The sequence below is a fragment of the Bombyx mori genome, chromosome 23 (genome assembly GCF_030269925.1).
Source record: "Bombyx mori chromosome 23, ASM3026992v2".
Lineage (NCBI taxonomy): Eukaryota > Metazoa > Arthropoda > Insecta > Lepidoptera > Bombycidae > Bombyx > Bombyx mori.
This window is the reverse complement of record NC_085129.1, coordinates 7,417,785-7,437,070: the sequence shown is the minus strand read 5'-3', so window position 1 is coordinate 7,437,070 and position 19,286 is coordinate 7,417,785. Positions and strand designations below refer to the sequence as shown.

The 19,286-nt window shown below is 35.4% G+C and overlaps 2 protein-coding genes and 1 long non-coding RNA gene across 3 annotated transcripts; 1 reads left to right on the top strand and 2 right to left on the bottom strand.

Annotated features, from left to right (window-relative positions):
• Nucleotides 1-1,217: 1,217 nt before the first annotated feature.
• LOC134201166 (uncharacterized) lies at nucleotides 1,218-4,182 on the bottom strand. Its single transcript, XM_062675487.1, has 3 exons — nucleotides 3,777-4,182; nucleotides 1,808-2,121; nucleotides 1,218-1,436 (listed from the first exon to the last, which is right to left on the bottom strand). Exons 1-3 carry the CDS (start codon nucleotides 4,086-4,088, stop codon nucleotides 1,232-1,234), a joined length of 831 nt encoding a protein of 276 aa, XP_062531471.1. The 5' UTR covers nucleotides 4,089-4,182; the 3' UTR covers nucleotides 1,218-1,231.
• Nucleotides 4,183-4,833: 651 nt separating this feature from the next.
• Nucleotides 4,834-10,980, bottom strand: LOC110384754 (uncharacterized). Its single transcript, XM_062675182.1, has 6 exons — nucleotides 10,942-10,980; nucleotides 10,555-10,840; nucleotides 10,131-10,234; nucleotides 9,531-9,685; nucleotides 7,338-7,506; nucleotides 4,834-6,328 (listed from the first exon to the last, which is right to left on the bottom strand). Exons 1-6 carry the CDS (start codon nucleotides 10,947-10,949, stop codon nucleotides 6,274-6,276), a joined length of 777 nt encoding a protein of 258 aa, XP_062531166.1. The 5' UTR covers nucleotides 10,950-10,980; the 3' UTR covers nucleotides 4,834-6,273.
• LOC134201079 (uncharacterized) lies at nucleotides 5,529-7,913 on the top strand. The gene is made up of 2 exons (XR_009976252.1): nucleotides 5,529-5,646; nucleotides 6,665-7,913. It is a non-coding gene; the product is annotated as an uncharacterized LOC134201079 (long non-coding RNA).
• Nucleotides 10,981-19,286: the final 8,306 nt, after the last annotated feature.

The following is a 19,286-nucleotide window of genomic DNA, read 5'->3' as shown; positions in this document are numbered from 1 at the left end:
GATTTCTAGTTAAGTCAAATCATATCTTTTTTTTTTTTTTTTCCTACCTAAGCTGATAGCCTTGAGAGGCTATGTCAGCGTAACCCTAACTTTAGTAGGTGAGCTCACGGGGCTCAAACCTGACGATGTTGCTAACACGAACCCTAGCAAGAGCCGTGCTTCGCAGAATCTACCACCGGATCGGAAACGCGACCCACTGAGAAGATCCGGCGAGAAACTCAGTGGGCTGTGTCTGAGAGTTAGTTTACTCGTCGAGCCCTTCGTCGCAAGCGACGAGTTCGACGAGAACGGTGACCGGTGCTTGAAGTACCTAAAAGCACCGTTAGTGGATCGGGAGGATCCGAGATGACGTGTTTTGGGCGACATCGACTGCTTTCCATTCTGTCCGCAGGATCGGGAATGAAATCATATCAATAGACAACAAACGCTATGGCAATATCAATGATCTTATGTTCAGAATTAGAAACATAAATGCTAAAGGTGTTTATTTTAAAATACACAAAAGAAGAAACAATATCAATTAATACCTGAAGCATTTAAAGCAAAATATCAAAAGCTAAATTACGTATACCTATAATAGACGTATTGTTTTAAAGTAAAAATTAAATCTCACGCGTCAGAACTTGCCTCTTCTGTTATCTTTGCTTATAATTAATACATTTTATGTTTAAGGAAAATATACAACAGATGCGTATGTACCTTAGGCAGATGTGTCAATTTCTAAAATTCTTGTTAGTGATGTGAAGCTGCCATTAAAAATATAATAGACTAGCGACTAGTTTAAAAAAAGTTGCCTATGTTCATCAGGGACAATGTCGGCTTCTAATGGAAAAAGAATTTTTCAAATCGGTGCAGTAGTTTCGGAGCCTATTCGAAACAAACAAACAAACAAATCTTTCCTCTTTATAATATTATTAGTATTAGTATTAGTATAGATTATTTTGTCAAACGTCCTACCACGAAGAAAAATGGAAAAAACCTAGAATCCGATCGCAGTACGATATAATTTATATCGTGTCTATCCTTGAATTCAGTATTTCTTTATTAAGAGCGCAAACACACACAAACTGTTTATCAAGGTATGCATGTAGATCTCCGTCTTGATTAATTGCATACCCAATAATAATTGAATATTGAACTAAGTCACTATAGTACATCTAACAATTTGGCGTGAAATGGCTGCACTAACGTAAAAGTAATATGGATGGAAACATAACTGTTTTTGGAGGTTTTAATGTAATCGCCTTAAATGGTGTATAATCCCGGAAAACAATTTCCAAATTCGTGCACATCCAATAGGTTTTGCCGGTTGGCGATCCTCAAAGATCATCGATGTGACTTGAGCTGCACTTCCAAAAGAATGGACTCTAATTTCTGTTTCTTCTTGAGAAGGCGAATTCGTCTTTTGTGTGGCCCAACGAAGTGGCTTCGATAACCTAATAGTCATATATTTATTGTAAAAAATGTAAAGTTCTTGTACTATGATGTGAGTAATCATTTAGAAAGGAGCTTTTCAAAGAGTTCTTAGCGCTATAGCAGCGGCTTGACTATGTCTAAGAGCAATAGAAGCACATTTCTTCGATCTGGCACATGCATGTTGGCTATAAGCAGTATGATTTTTTTTATATTACTTGACTGAAATTTTGGAATTATAATCCGTTTATTTTTTTGTATTCTATATACAACAACCTCATTATTTCAAATACAATATCAGGTACTAAGTAGCTTACGACTCGAGGATCGTATGGGTCGGTTTAGTAAACTAGTTGACGAAGGTACCTCTCGAGATTACAAACATGGAACCTACTCTGAAAAGTAATCCATGTCTTCCAAGACATCTGGTAGCTCTCGTCTATCCACGTCGAGAACCATAAAGCACAGTCCTATGAGCACAATCGTTACCAACACCTCAGTGCATATCTGTGTTACGTTATTTGTTGGTGTTAAAAGAAGAATAGTATAACTTATTATAGATCCCAGTTGACCAGCCGCATGACAACAACCGAAGATAGTAGCTCTTATATTGATGGCGAATAAGCGCGGAGTGACATTCAAAATTAAAGCATGAACTGTGATTCCGGATCCAAGTGCAATTGAAAGTAACAACCGTCTACTTGTATTCTGCGGGAAGAGAGAAAGATGTTTCGAATGAAATCAATAATATATAACCGATTAATTCTATTTACTAAAATCTTCAACTGAAACGAGCAGTTTATCTAAAAAGAAATAAAACTAAAACTTTTCTAAAATGGGTAATTGATTATCTTGATGTTTTATTATTTTGAAATCTACTTATACGAGTATGTATGTATACTTGATCGTCGTGTCTTTAAATTAAATGCCGGCGCAACGTCACTATTTAGTTAACTAAAAATAGTTAAAGTTAACTGTTTCCTTAATTTTACGCATGTCAACAACTGCTTAAGACGGTATTCAACATAATGATTAAGCTACCTCCACTTTCTCCCATCTGAGCTCTTGAATTAGCCTACCGGTTTTAGTGGAATCTCAGAAATTCTCCAATTCCAAAACCGTTATTATATTATTTAGGTACAATTAATATTAAGTACGCATGTATGTACATTAGATAACATTTGTTTTATCATTCCGAGCATTGTTCTAATTTGTTCAAACAATATCTTAGGCTATCAATAAGTAATTAAAGTTCAGGTCACGACAAAGTACACTGTGGATTGGATTTACACAAATTCGTAAAGGAATGATTGATAACATTGTTATGTATCTACGTCTTAACTCATCTTTTTTGCATTATTTAACTCATATTATTTGTATTATTAGTCGCATTTCAATTAAATAGGTAACATTACACGATATTCTATCATCGAGGAAGGCGATCTAAAATATTGCATAAGTATATAATATATTTGCGTAATAAAATTGCTATCTTGCTTGCTTGGATATGAACTCCGACTCGCATCATACAGTACAACCTTGTGTTACTCGGACAATAGTGACGATAATTAATTGAAATAGCAGTTATCCCCCATTTCGTACTGAACTCGTAGTCATTTCTCAGCAGAAATGAAAAATACAGTGGTACCAACTCACAGGCACATCCACCATAACAGCGGTACCTATTCAAGTAACAATTTAGGGAAAATGTGTAAATGAGTTCCAGTAGGATGTTTCGGCGCTTATGATTTTTTTTATTGCTTAGATAGGTGGACGAGCTCACAGCCCGCCTGGTGTTAAGTGGTTACTGGAGCCCATGAAAATCTACAACGTAAATGCACCACCCACCTTGAGATATAAGTTCTAAGATCTCAGTATAGTTACAACAGCTGCCCCACCCTTAAACCGAAACACATTACTGCTTCACGGCAGAAATAGGCATGGCGGTGGTACCTACCCGCGCGGACTCACAAGAGGTCCAGTAATTACGCAAATTATAATTTTGCGGGTTTCATTTTTATTGCACGATGTTATTCCTTCACCGTGGAAGTCAATCGTGAACATTTGTTGAGTACGTAATTCATTAGAAAAATTGGTACCCGCCTGGGATTCGAACATCGGTGCATCGCTCAAAACGTATGCACCGGACGTCTTATCTCTTAGGCCACGACGACTTAAAGAGACTAAAATGTGAGTTTATGAAGACCGACATAGCCATAAAGCTTGGTTTTTTTACTGTTGCTATACCCATTAGCATACCTGATGTATTTTAGTGTGAATTACTTTTGAGTACCGTATTAAATTATGTGACTAAATTAACATAACGTCATAACAAAATTAATGTATTTATAAAATCGAATTACCTTATCAAAAAGTTTAACGCACGCTGTCAATACTCCAGTAACAACTACGTGAATGAATAGCAAATGTTTGAAAGGAATCTTGGCGGATAGTATAATTGTCAGGCACGCGACCAAACATCCCAAGCTGAACACTTCCAGTAAAAAAAGACTCGTGACAACTTCACTGTAGATTTGAACATATAAACAGCTCCATAGAAAATTGTACAGGATCCAAAATATAACAATCACTATGCATGTTACTCTGACGTTGTGTGTGGTTAGAAATCCTAGGCATGTTGTTACTTGATCCAAACAATAATAAGCCTGAAACATGATCTACGTATTTATGCAATTGTGCTTATAGAATCGAGACTGAACAGAGACATGAAATGTTTGAACAATGGATAAACCACACGGCTTAAGTTCTCGTGGCCAGCTCTTACCGGAAACCACAATCGGTTATATTTCCACCAGAATAAATATTGCTCTCATCAACATGAGGAGATTACATAATTTATACGATTTATTGTTGGTTTATCTTAGGCGTTTAAAGACATATTGCAATAAAACAGAATTGTGTATTTGCAATATGTCTTAAATACTCGTAGATGTCTAACTTTCGTAATTGACCGAAGGAAATATTTAGATCATCGATCAACAATATTAAGCACATTGGTTGAAGTAGGGACAGCGAGAGCAATGCCTACATATTGCAACAGATCATGCTAAAAATGCGCTAGTCTGATGCCTTGCCACACATTCTGATGGATCCACTCTGAGTCACGGTTCTATAGCCCAACGACCCAGCAAGTGGAAGTGCGACCATTCGGCCTGTTCTCTGCTGCGAAGGAATAATTCGTTCCCGTTTGAAGGATAGATAGCTATCATCTTCTAGTACAATGGGGAATTCGATATCATATCTCAAATTAGCCGGCGGCATTCACTTCTCTATGGACCCTGGCCAGTCCTCAACTAAAATAATATTATATTTAATGTTGATGTCGCACCAATCTTTATTTGCTAGACGATAATGCAGCCACGATAGATAGATGGCGCTAGTGCACACAAAACGAACATGTTGAGTTTCGATCGTAAAGAAATTTAATTGAGCATGATACGTTTAAAAATGGAGAATAATTATAAATACATTAACTAATCTATATCAAATTATTAAATACAAATTGTTTGTTTTCTCGACATGTAATATGCGGTAAAGTATTTATGTGTATTATCTTTATCATGGAGGTGTCAATTAACATGCTTCCTTACGTATCTAGCGGTAAAGTCACAAACTCTGTACACCACCATCTATCGAGCATGGATGTAATTTCTTACATTTTTGCCTTTTGCATCCAGACCGAATGTGAATATACATAGATTTGCACGTCTTATTTTAGGTACTTTGCAGTATATGTATGTTTATTTTAATTCATATTTTAATATTTAATTAAGTTTATAATTCATATATGTTCTTATTAATATTTTTTTAAATTGCCATTGCCAGATGAGCTTACGCGACTGGTCACGTGTGGTCATAAAAGACAGGTGTACGTACAACTAGGTCGTTGCCTACTATTAAGTATTCTGTTCTGTAATATTGATTTGAAGTATGTTATGTCATAACGCCTGGAAAACACGGAGGACAGAGTTCATTTTAGAGCCGGATGATATCTCTGTGGCGATTAATGAACTTTACGAATGCTCAGTAAATGAATGCTATGGTTCTAGGTCGTAAAGACGAACTCTCGCGCGAAGGTGGATAGTGCGATGTTCATCGTGAAAGCGACGCGCCACGATAACCCTCTTATCGTGGCCGCCTTGAATTACATACCCGACCCAGAGGACGGGGCAACGAACAGCCGCCGGATCGAACGATTTCGGATCCTCTCAGGTCTGTTAGGCATTCTAAGCATTAGTTACCGTTTTCGTTAAACTCTTCGAATGAAACTCTAAGAGTCACTTCAGCGTGCAACTTAACCTACAGAGACCACTCATTCGGTTTCTCGCTGGATCTGCTCAGTGGATCGCGATTCCGACCCGGTGATAGATTCAGCGAAGCACTGTTCTTATTAAGGCAGAAATTAATAAACCTCTCAGGCTGAGCCTTGTGAGTTCGCCATCACTTAAGGTAAAGCCAGAATAGTCCCTTGAGAATACCGACGGATAGGTAGGCAAAAATAATGGTGTGGTGATCTCACAGTTTCGATGTGTTTTGATATTTTTGCGGTACTATATTGTCTTATTATGCCATATTTGACACATTACAATTACTTTTGCTCATTTAACCCTCGCTGTACCTACGTAAAAGAGACAAAACATACCATGCATTCTTTGATGCAAAGGGTATAACTTCCATTACCCTGAACGTAATAAAAATGACATCGAATTATAACGATATACCGGATCGAGTGCACGTACTTTGTGGTCTGCAGGTTTTATCTTAAAATCATTGCATAGTTTAATGCCATTCCTCTTTGCGGCCATGAATAACAGCTTTTCTGTTTTGTGAATCATTCCATTAAACAATAACCATTGTGGTGATTCTGGATACCATCTGAAAATTCAAAGAATCCCTGGAATTGAAGTTCTGTTTTCGTAAATAATTTTCTTAGTATTTATTTCTTGTTATAAAAAAAAAATCTATTCAATTGAATTAAATTATGGTTCATCGGGTATCCTTTCTCATTTGATGGGCCCGCTAGCTGTGCAATCCTGATAAATATAGAAATGGGCGCCGCCTCCAATGTTTCTGCTTATTATATTATAGATGGACCCAATATGAATTATGTCATTGACGATACGCACTTTTGAAGTGATGGAAATTATTTTATAAGCGCGATTGATTTGGAATTTTATGTTTTCTGACATAAACGTGTACATTTCTAAACCTGTTTTTATTTGTTATGCAGATATGGAGGCTCTCATGCATTTATAACGGTAGTAAGTACCAACACGTAGATACAAATGTACGAGCAGATATTTAATAGCTGGAAACACACAGTCCTTGGGTATTACAGTACAATTAATGAATTTTAACAGTAGAAACACAAAAATGGCTAAGTATATGGTTTATGTCATAAGTTTCCAGTGAAGATAAACCATAATAATAAGACATAGTCGCTGACAACGGGCGTTATCACAAAACTATTGTCACTAAATGATAAATAGTGAGAACTATACTCGAAATATCCCTGCCAGATCCAATCAAAAATAAGGTCACAGAAGTACCAAGGTAACTGATATAGCCCGAAGAATTACGAGGTTTGAGTGGCAGTGGTTGGACACATTTGTCGAAGAATAAATGGCCGCTGGGACCAAAAACATTCTAGAGTGGTAATCATACAATGGAAAATGCAGAGTGGGTAGGCCTCCCAGGAGTTGGAGCAAGGACCTTCTAAAGGCAGCGAGAAACTGATGGATGCTGGCTGCGTAGGACCGGTCATTGTGGCGAACCTTGAGGGAGGCTAAGTCCAGCAGTGGACGTCCGTGGGTTGATGATGGTAACATAAGTTGTCAAAGTAATATAGCATCAAAGTAGTTTGAGACACGTCAACATTATTTACGGAATATTCGGAAAATTACCTGAGTAAAATTAGGTATAGTAGTCCCAGCATGCTTCCGATCAGGCTATGAGTTTCAATATTAGGAAGGTTGTTTGTTAAAGGAACCATGTACACGTAGGCGAGTAATCGTGGCATTGCTACTATGAAGCAGAGACGGGAGCGCCATTCATTGCTTGCAATTTCGCAAACTGTTTGGAATAATAACTAATTAAAATACTTGTGATTGAAATAAGTAAACGTGCAGGTATATATGTGTACGACCTCTGCATTAACATTCGGTGTCTTCAGAATTTATCAACAATATTAAATTATGAAAAAAAATTCTCTTAAATGATATAACTTTCAATCTGTATTTCTACTTGTATTATGTATCTACTTGTATTTTTAATGTTTTTCAAATACTAAGAATCGATTAAATACAAACAATGCATTGTAAGTCAAAAAAAACCTTGGCCTGTTAGCAATCACTAAAAAATAATCGTTTGCGATATCATTATGAAGACAATACACTATATTGAATACAGTAAGTACAACGTACCTGTAATATAATATTATAGTCTTATTTTTAACCTAATAAATAATATTTAATACTTGATATAATAAAGCTTTTAATTCAAGTAAACAAACACATTAATCTAGTTAATGAACCCAAGTTTTTAGTTAATTATATTTTTAATGTCTCGATAAGTAGACGACCGTTTGATGAGTAGAGGAAGGGCGGTCACATCATACATGATCATCAGTTTCGACATTGCTAATCTTAATTAAGAGGTAGTCAACAAGAAATTGGCAGCGGAAAACGCATAGGTTTCTACGACTATCGTATTTGCCTGAAGTTCAATATATTTGGGCCCGAAGCTATAATTCAGTATGCTTAGTGCGAGTTTTTTAACGTTCTCGATGGCGTAAAAGTTCGCCCAATTTTGTAAGTAGTTGGAACAGCGCCCCTAGCGGCAAACGTAGGCAAACTATCCCATGCCATACAAATGTGAGCTAACTTTTACGCTATCGAGAACGTTAAAAAACTCGCACTAAGCACACAGAATAAGATATGTGTTTCTAAATCGGTAACTTCTTCTTTTTAAGGGTAGGCTTTTTGAGTATTAGGTAGATTTTGTAAGCTGGAACGATGGCTTCAGATGAGAATGCGTGACTGTCGAAAAATAGGACGGAAGTACCTACTAAAGCCGGCCATAACGTCTTTCCAACAAAAACTTTGTTGGTGATTACATACATAATTGACGTTCAATCGGTGTTTGATGTCGAGCTGTGAAAGGCTATTTGGTTTAAGCGACATTTTTGCAACTTTACACGAGAGCCATTTAAAATTTTAAATTTGGAAAAAATATCATAACAAACAACTTCCTCATGGACATTCTGAATGGAGTAAACTTAATTGATGTTCAAATAAAAACATCGAGCTGTTGATGCTAATATATATCTATATCTAAAAAAATTGATATGAATTGCTGTTCGTTAGTCTCGCTAAAACTCTGAGAACGGCTGGACCGATTTGGTAGGACCTCTTGTGAGTCCGCGCGGGTAGGCACCACCGCCCTGTCTATTTCTGTGAAGCAGTAATGCGTTTCGGTTTGAAGGGTGGGGCAGCCGTAGTAACTATACTTGAGACCTTAGAACTTATATTTCAAGGTGGGTGGCTCATTTACGCTGTAGATGTCTATGGGGTCCAGTAACCACTTGACACCGGGTGGGATGTGAGCTCGTCCACCCATATAAGCAATAAAAAAAATTTAAAAAAAAATTTGGTCTTGAATTATTTGTGGAAGTCCAGAGAAGGTTTAAAAGGTAGATAAATATGAAAATGCTCGGAATATAAATAACAATTTTGTTTTTCCTTTTATGTGGGGACATATAAATCACGTCGGACGGATTCCTTTTGTTTGTTTCAAGTTTATTTTATACAATAGCTTAGGTCTTTTGTTTTTCGATTGAGGCACTACGAAGTCTGCCGGGTAAGCTAGTACCAAATAAAACGCACCTTTAACTACAAAGGTAAATGTCGCGTATTGAGCGAAATGTCGCTTAAACCAAATAGCCCGTTATCCCTCGATGTAATTATTGAATTATAAGTATAATTTTCCTGTACTTTAAAATTATATGTACCTCACGTACACTTTATTCATTCACACAGCGTATTTTAGAAATACCTGCCTATACTTACTAAGCGTATGCAAAAATTACAAATTCTTACCAGTAACTAAACTTAAGTAAATATTGGCGCTTGCAAATAAAGATTTGAGAAAAACAAACAAGAAAGACCATAATTTTGAATCGCAAAACATAAGCACCGCTCCAAGTGTAATCTCGGATATTACATTTATGATTATTGGAATTTTTCTTCCAAATCTGAAAAGAATAACCTTTTAAACTATGATTTAATAAAAACCAAACCTATTTAGGAGAAAATATTCATATCTAGGCAAGAACAGGGGTACATGGGTAAGATTCATTGTTGGTTTAATACTTTGAAGAAAGGTGATTTAAAAAAGTCTAAACTTTTGGTAACTTAAAGACGGTGTTGGTGGTGATGATGGAATATTTTATATATAATATTTTACTATCCCGAAATTCTGCAATAGGTAGTTACGTGCGAATTTAATATTTAACTCCAATCTTATAAAAAAAACGTGAATGAACGATTGTTGCTTGTTTATGTTTTATAATAATACTATTCCCTAAAATTCCGTTGCAGAAAAGGTTAAAGATGTTTAAAATATTGATAAATAATATGTATTTATAAATATTTCGTAAATATTGACAGGACAAAAACATAAATGGAAAAAATTATTACCTATCTGCAATTAAACCATAAATTATGCATCCAAGCGCTGAACCTAAGCGGCTCAATAAGGCTGCCGAAATCAGTGTTAATTTGTGATCACAGAAAATTAACCACTGCAAATATTAATAAAAAACAGTTATATTTAATTAGCTACAATTATGAATATGAGGCTGATAGAGTTCATTATAATAATATGCTCTGTATCACAATGGAAGAACAATGACCGATAAAATGCATTATTTGTCTTTAATTAATTTTTTAGCGTTACAATTACGAGTGTGGTGACAGACTTATTACTTTCATTGATAACTAGTTATTTTTGTAAACATTTTCATTATCAATATATATATTCAAAAACTTAACTTTGAAACTTAACTGGGAACTTTAATATATACTAATAATTTATTATTAAATGTCGTTGGAAGGTACTAACTGTTTTCTCAAGGTTGATAAAACCCATTACTTTGATTTGCCACTCTTTACACTTCAATATCTCGGTTTTGTTATTAAAATAGGTCACAGAACATAACGTATTGTTGTACACTCCTATTTTATCTGTTACACACAAAGCATTAGGCGGCTGAAGAAGGAACATGTCTTCGTGTTGATTAAAGAAGGCGGTAAATAACATTGTAGCGGAAACCATAGTAACTAGCCATTGCCATGACCCAATTTTACCAAGGACGTCCGTAGTTACATCTTCATGAATTGTTCCAATACTGAAACGATCACAACCAATTTAATATGACGTGTCACTTAGCTTACTTAGAATTATTTTTTTCATTTTATCCTAATGAATTAAGCATAAAAAAAAACTAACATTGACATATTTCACATTGTATAGCCGCATAGATTTCACAAGTCGGTTCTTCACTGTATATCATATTTGAAAATTGTGATAAATAATTAAGTTTTTATTTTAGAATGTGGTTAACATTTTGGTTATTTTTTAAATTAATTCAGTTCATTAAGTCCTTATCAACTACATAATATTTTAACAGGTTTTATGCATGCTTGTTGTCGAAAAAAGATAATTCTTTTTACAAAATTGCTATTGTTTCCAATGTTCTGATCCAAAAACAGATATTAAAATGTAACGTATGAAAATGTTTATTTCTACATTATATTTTGGGACAGACCGTTAACTATTTTGGCTAGAAACGTAGTAACATGCTGCTTATACACACCTTCGATATATACACTAACAATTCTAAATACATAATCCTCAATTATAATGTTTTTAATTTCCATGCGATAGAGCACCTTAGTAATGGGCCACGCCAAGTTTACTTACGTTTTTTTCCCTACTTATTCGTCGATAATCTAAAGAAAGGGCTATTATAGCTACGCCCGGGCGCGATACTTACGAGTGACGTAATTTCGGCTTAAATAAAAGGTGGGATAATCTAAATTTTAAATTGTCTGAATGCATATGCATCCAGTTTCACCAGGACAGGTGGCCCAGTATGGGCTCAGCTAGGAGGGGTGGTATTTGCTTCAGAGTTCCTCCGAAGGAGACCTAGCATCTTCTAGCGGGCAGTTGCTTCGCGAATGCATCTACTACCGTATTGTTAACGCGACCTCCTGAAAAGATCTGGGTAGAAACTCAGCGGACTTATGTATGGGTTAGGTTTCACGTCGAACTTTTCGACGAGTTTAACCAGGGTCACTATACCTATTCATAGCGCAAACGTCCAATAACAGTGTTAGTGGATCGGATGGATACGTATGGACGTGTCTAGAGCGTCGTCGATGACTGGCTTGTACACGAGCCGGAGTCAGGTATTTCAGGTATTTTCTAATGGATTGGAAGGCCAGATCGTCGTGAAGATTGATGTCACAAAACAGGGCGCTTCGAAGGCTGTCCTATAAAAATTGGATTGAAGGGACTGAAGGCTATTTATATGGGTGCGGGCCGCGTGAGCGAATACCACACACGCATAGATCATTATAGGCTGTATCCAAGTTTTGTAAATTATCACCTTGTTACGAATGGGCATTTTACTTCGCTTGTAGATCAAGGGGATTGTGATTCTCATCCGGTGGTATACTCCCGAAGTACCTGCCCTTGAGCTATTAAGCGTCCTCTGGGAGCGATCGGATATTTGTTAGCTAAGTTTCCCCTTAGCTCGGTGAATTTGGAAAGGGCTACGATCAAAAATCCTTTCATCCTTAAAAAGACGTATCCTACTGACCTTGGAAGATAATAAGTAGCAATTGTAATGCGTTTTTCATTTTTCAATAACCTGTATGGTGATCACAAAAAGTTGAAAATATTACAATCTATAATATTCGTATAATATCTAAACGGGTCAATCATATTTGATTTAAAGTATTAGTCGGCTGAAAATTAAGTTCACTTATAACTTATAAAGTCTCAGGGGATTCCCCTACATTTTGTTGATCTTCTAATTTTATTCTTTTGGTGAGTCAGTCTGGTTTGAATCATGCAGCACTTATTAAATGCGGTACATTCAATCCGAAGATATAGAAACAAGTACAATGTGTGTGACCACATGAGAATAACCAAATAAAAAAGAACGATAGAAAAATATCTGAGGTCGTCCACATTAATTAAAATGTAGTTAGTCGAAGTGAGATCATACTACTCTTTTTGAAGTCAGTTAAAAAGAGGATTGTTTGTAGAGTACGTAGATTTTATTTACATGTAACTATACATGAGACCTTAGAACTTGTATCTCAAGGTGGGTGGCGCGTTGTAGATGTCTATGGGTTCCAGTAACCACTTAGCACCAGGTGGGCTGTGAGCTCGTCCACCCATCTAAGCAATAAAAAAAAAACATGTATTTCTACTATGGTATCTTGTTATATAAACTACCCTTTTGGTATCAACTGTAGCAGCGTAGTTACTGGTTTCCCTGATGGTAAGTGGTCGTATTATCCGTAAACAAATCTAATAGCATACATAAAAGTATGTTTAGTGTTATAAACTTATTCGTGTAATAAAAAAGTAATCTTAAGAAAGATATTTCATACGCGAAGAGATGTACTGCACAATCGTCACATTCACAAATTAAGGAAAACCACATTAAATAGTGAAAATTTCCGTACACAAGCTCGCTGGCGAACAGATAAAACCTGTTCTAGACGTTAACACGTTTGTAAGCTTCGATTATGACTAACTACCTATGTATATTTTTTGTAGTATTTTCAGATTATGTATAAGTATTACGACAGGCGAAAAGTTATTAAAGTTTGTGTATTCGTAAAAAAATACATTAATAATAACCGCTACGCCTATTTCTGCCGTGACGTAATAATGAATACATTAGAACTAATGTCTCAAGATGGGTAGCCGAAGTTACGTTGTTCATGTCTATGGGCTCTGGTAACCACATAAACTCCGGTGGGCTGTGATATCGTCCACTAATCTAAGTGATGAAAAAAATATATTAAAAAGGAAAGGAAATGCAAAGGTGTGTTTAATTTGTATTTAGATGGTAGTGTGAAGAAAGCCGTTAATCTATTGGAATTAGATGGTTTTAAAGTTAAAAAAAATCGAAGAGTTTCTAAGGAGGACCGACGTATTAATGTAGACATCCTTATTGTTTTGAAAATGTATGATAATTTATGTCAGACGACAATTACGGTCTCACTGGACAAAGAGTGCACGCCTAGCAAGAAAACGTTTGTTGTTACCAATGTTTCTACTATATACAAGAACGGATTTAAGATGTAACGATTGAAATTTATCAATTTATAACCTAATTCCTATTGTCATATGGGATGAGGCGGTAGCCATCATACAACGCAAGATATTTGACAGATGCCTGAATCTCGCTTACGACATTTTCAAGATAAGCTTGCTTAAATACAAGTTCCGAACAACAACATTCGAACCCCACGTCAAGGAGAACCTGAAAAAGCCTCTTAAGACTATCAGCATAGGTAAGAATAAAATTATAACACTCGGACCGTCGGTCTACCGAGCAATATCACCTGCCTCGGTGGAAGGTCTTCTCTCCGTCGTATATATATCTCAAAATGCTTAATATATCGTTTCTATTCACTGAAGTCGTATCCGATTCCTAATAGCCATTTGATAGATTACATTAGTAAAAAATAAGCAGGTAGGTATTGGTTCGATTGCGTCCCTGATATTAGTGGGCAGTATTTTAGTGTGCGAAAAAAAATATACAAAAAAACACACACACAAAATAGGCCTCACATACACTTATATTGAGAGACAGGATTATTAATGCGTCGAATGAAATATGCGAATATGCGTATGCGAAGATTTGTGAAAAACAGGGGCGGACATGTTGAACATGAAATTTAGACTTTAAGATGTTTTTCTGGAACTTGAAAGTTTAATAAATTTAGTATCTTGTACTCACTTATTGTTTTATTTATCCTCCCCTGTAGCCTATAAAACTAAGTGTCTTGTACAAATTTTTGATAAAACCCTAGATTGTTATACCTCGTCGGATAGTTGATGAAACGTGGATATTGTTAAGCACATCTGCCAAACAATTTTTTTTAGATATCCTTGAAAGAAAACTAAGCTTTCTTATTTTTTATAAGTTTTAATCGTCTACAAAGACTTATTTATTCATTTGACGTACCTTATTGGTTATTGGGGTCATACAGCATCTTATTTTACAATTAAAACTCATGTAACAATAAATAAGACTTACGCATTTGAAAATAATAGCTAAGCTGATAGCCGAAAATCGGGTATTTTTTATAAAAAACAATTAAATTCAAATATCTCTAAATCGGCTAGATTTAGGATAGGGTGTTTGATAGTCAAATCAGTCGCCATAAACGATGTAAACTACACGCCCTTAACGGAAATAGGTCGACTTAACCTGTAACCTTGTATAGTTTCCGTGTTTATAACAAGCTGCAAGATTCGTTATTTATTTGACGAATCTTGTATACCAATGCAATTCATCATTGTCTTTTTGATGGATCCGATATAAACTTGAATTGTAGTGTTTATACCAAAATATGCACCACTTGTCTGCAGGTAGATCAAGATAAAAAAAATTGAATAGCAAATAAAAGATCGAGCTTAGAGACAAACCACAAATGATGAAGAAAAAGGAATCAATCTAATAATGTATTTACATTACTAACCTTACTACCTATTATAATTATTTAAATGTTTTTCATATTTTCATACGATTCTTGGTGTTAAGTGGTTACCGGCCGAAGTTTCAATTGTTTTTTTTTGTTTTTTTTATTGCATAGATGGGTGGACGAGCTCACAGCCCACGCCAATTGTATTGTACAAAGGCTATTATTACATACCTATTGAAATGGAGCACTTGAATTCGTGGCAGATATAGGCAGAATGATGGTATCTACCCAAAAGGGCTCACATTGCCGACCACCGGTAATTGCGCAAATTTATAAATTTACGGGTTACACTTTTGTTTTGTTTTATAAGACCTTCATATTAATAGTAATAATAATAATAACTATTCGAAAGAGAGTTCATAAACATGCATTAGGTCAAGGCTACCTATATACCTACAGATATGTTTATTATGCACCTACTAGGAATAATTAATATTTGCTTTAAAGATTTGAAGCCCGGTATCTCTTAGTACGACGGCAACTCTGGGTTACGTATCGATCTTTTTCAAGGTTCCTTACGATCCTTGTTTTTCCTGAAATCCATCTAACCACTTACGATCGTGGGGCCGTAAACTAGACTGCTTTCGTCAATTATTTCTACAGTAACTTATGGGTAAGTAAATATAATATCAGTCATTTTTCAATAACAAAACTTTCAAAACATCATACGCGACCTTTTTGAACAAACCGACTCAATCAATTTGATTTATTATTATTTCTTGATTTGATTTATAGATTAGATTGCATTTCTGGACATTTTCTCTTGAACAATAATTGATGCGTCCAGTTTTGCTTTGTTTACGAATTCTAGATAAAGAATTGCATTCAGATAAATAATAATGACTGTTTATGTTGGGATAGTAGGTTACAGTACGTCACATATAGTCAAATTAATATTTAATAAAAATAATTTGTTGATGTCGATTGAAAAGTACGTCATCTACGTACCGGCAAAGAGTAAATACTTATTATATTAAATTAGCTTTATGTATTACACCCGCTTAAATGTGGTAAAAGCAATATGAAAAAACGTGAAACTGGAGTTCAACTAATGTATGGTATTATTTGTAGTATAATTGGTTATGAAAAAATTTGAATTTAAAACTACCCTTCCGACACATTCGATTTTTTCAAGAGCTCGCGGAGGGCGTGAATTTGACGCTATAAGAAATAGCGAAAAATGCTGAAAAGACCTTTGCGAACGATTTAAATAAAAATGAAATAAATTTTTTTTCACAAAAAAACGTCCTTAGCTAATCTATTCTTCTGTACCATCTGTACTAAATATATTAAAAATGTATCTTTGGTTGCTTATTACTCAACCAAGCAAAAACAGCGCACGAATGTGGACGACGTTTTTCACATATATAATTTACTAGCTTTTGCCCGCGACTTCGTCCGTGAGGAATAGTTAATTTGGGATAACGCTAAGTTTTATCCGCGACTTCATTTACATAGAAGGTGAAAATATTTTTGAATAATAGAATGTTAAGGAGCTATTTAAGGTTCCAAAAGCACGTTTTCTAACTGACTTCAAAAGAGCATGTTATCAATTCGACCACAATTTTTTTATCTATGTACATTCACCAATAATTTCTCGAGAATGCTTGAACCGATTCAGATAATTCTTTTTTTTCGATAGGGTAGACTTCCCGAATGGTCCTGTAATCATCAGGATCAGGATCCGATCATGGGATCCTGGAGAAATTGAGAATAATCTACTATTTTCGAAGCCTATCTTGAAGTGATTTGGCTCTTTCTTGTTATTCTTTTATTCCGTGCCGTACCGGCTGGCTCGTGCCTTGACCATCATTATTACGCGCTTGATCATTATTTTGATGTGATGTTCTTTTAAAACTGCGATATCTTCTAAGATACTCATTGAAATCAAATGTTGTAAAGGGAAAATTTCTTTTAAATAACATACTTGTAATGAATAATGATTTTATTTGGATAAGGATTAATATCATGTTTATAAAAACACCTTCACAAATAATGCTTTATATTAGAACAAATTTGATTAGCATAAAAAAGCTTATAGTGAACCAACCTTAAAATATAGACATATGCTGTCGCGGACTTTTTTTTAGAACTTTTAAAGGGGACCAATTCTGTCATACCTTCTTTTTGCGAAATTTTAACCGTTTTCGCAGCGCACGCAACGGAAGCTCTCAAAAGGAAAAGACTACCCCGATTTTGAAACATTCTTTATTAGTCCTGCGTTCCTATTGGTATTAGCGTGATGTTATATAGCCTATATAGCCTTTAGCCCTCCTCAATAAATGGGCTATCTAACACTCAAATATTTTTTCAAATCGGACCAATAGTTCCTGAGATTAGAGCGTTCAACCAAATAAACAAACAAACTCTACAGCTTTGTACTATTAGGATAGATAACGGATATAAATCTAAAGCATACTTTTTGTCATGTCATACCGGGGCAACGCAGGTTATGTCTGCTACCTATAATATCTAGACTTTATCTACAAAATTGCCGTTTAGTACACAGAAAGAAAAGTACTTCTTTTAACATGTTTTATTTATATCGTAAACATGTGCAACTATCGTATAGATGCATCTCTGTCAACGCAGTGGTAATTTTTCAATGCCGTTCTTGAAGACGTCAGGTGCCCGGGAGCCAAAAAACTCATCTAAGTCATTTTGTACTGCTTCTCGGGTATTGATTTATTCTATCAAGAAGTTTTTTTTTATTGCTTAAATGGGTGACGAGCTTATAGTCCACCTGGTGTTAAGTGGTTACCAGAGCCCATAGACATCCACAACGTAAATGCGCCACCCACATTGTGATATAACTTCTAAGGTCTAAGTAGGTCTAGTATACAACGGCTGCCCCACTCTTCAAACCGAAACGCATTACTGTTTCACGGCAGAAATAGGCGAGGTGATGTTACCTACCCGCGCGGACTCACAAGAGGTCCAATATTGCTACCAGTAATTACGCAAATTATAATTTTGCTGATTTGATTTTTATTACACGATGTCATTCCTTCACCGTGGAAGTCAATCGTGAACTTTTGTTGAGTACGTATTTCATTAGAAAAAATTGGTACTCGCCTGATTCGAACACCGGTGCATCGCTCAACACGAATGCACCGGACGTCTTATCCTTTAGGCCATGACAACTTTTAGCTTTGGAAAAAGTAGATGGCAAGAGTATGAGAAGCAAAAATACCATAATATGTATATAAAACAGGGTGTTTATTATGTAAATTAAATTAGAAATGATCGCGGTTTCAACCGCGCTAAATTCGTAATTACGAAACATTCCTTCGTAACACATTTTCCCGGGATAGATTTGCTTATGTCACTCTCTGGACCATAAACTATAATACTATAAATACTATACTACCGTCGGTATATAAACTCACGAACTAGGGAGCATACTGTCGTATTTTTATATAATTGGTCTTCTTTACCTATGAATTGTATGACCACAAAAAAAAGTGGACAGAAGCATCGAATCAACAACGGAAAAATGTTCACTAATAAAAACGTTGGTTAGGCCAAACCGATGAATACTGCCCACAGGCTTGGGAGCTAGCACGTCAGCGTGTGGGTTATAGCTATTACAGTGATGAGGGTATGCTCAGCATATATGTATGTGGTGTAAATTTTAAATGTAGGCGTACAGTGATATATGTCAAATTATAAGGATTAGTAGAAATTCTGAAGGAAGAGTCGAGTTATATTTTTAAATAAAAAAGGAACAACAATGCACAATCCGTTTTTCGGAAATTTAAAAATTGCCCAGAGTTAAGAAGAACCCGTCGCTTCGAGAAAGGCGACACGGGGATTATGAAGTTGTTTGGTTAGGATCCGATGGAAAATTTACATATACTTAGTTGTAGTTCATTTAAAAAACAAAACTATATTCTAATTATAATACTATGTATGATCTCTAATACTACTACAACGTAATATTTGGTTCCTTCTATTATTTGTACATAATTTTTACAAGTTCATTCGTTTTAAAACATTCTTTTAATTCTGAATTGCGATATTTCGAATAATACAGTGTATTTAAAAAAAATCACAAGT

What these genes read in the sequence shown, in the direction of transcription:
- LOC134201166 (XM_062675487.1), bottom strand. Translation starts at nt 4,088, where the DNA reads ATGTTTCAGGCTTATTATTGTTTGGATCAAGTAACAACATGCCTAGGA. An exon ending in GCGTTAAACTTTTTGATAAG is followed by an intron (nt 2,122 to 3,776) that starts GTAATTCGATTT and finishes CTCTTCCCGCAG; the next exon opens with AATACAAGTAGACGGTTGTT. An exon ending in GACATGGATTACTTTTCAGA is followed by an intron (nt 1,437 to 1,807) that starts GTAGGTTCCATG and finishes TATGACTATTAG; the next exon opens with GTTATCGAAGCCACTTCGTT.
- LOC110384754 (XM_062675182.1), bottom strand. An exon ending in TTACTTAAGTTTAGTTACTG is followed by an intron (nt 7,507 to 9,530) that starts GTAAGAATTTGT and finishes TATTCCAAACAG; the next exon opens with TTTGCGAAATTGCAAGCAAT. An exon ending in CTATACCTAATTTTACTCAG is followed by an intron (nt 6,329 to 7,337) that starts GTAATTTTCCGA and finishes CTTCAATTCCAG; the next exon opens with GGATTCTTTGAATTTTCAGA.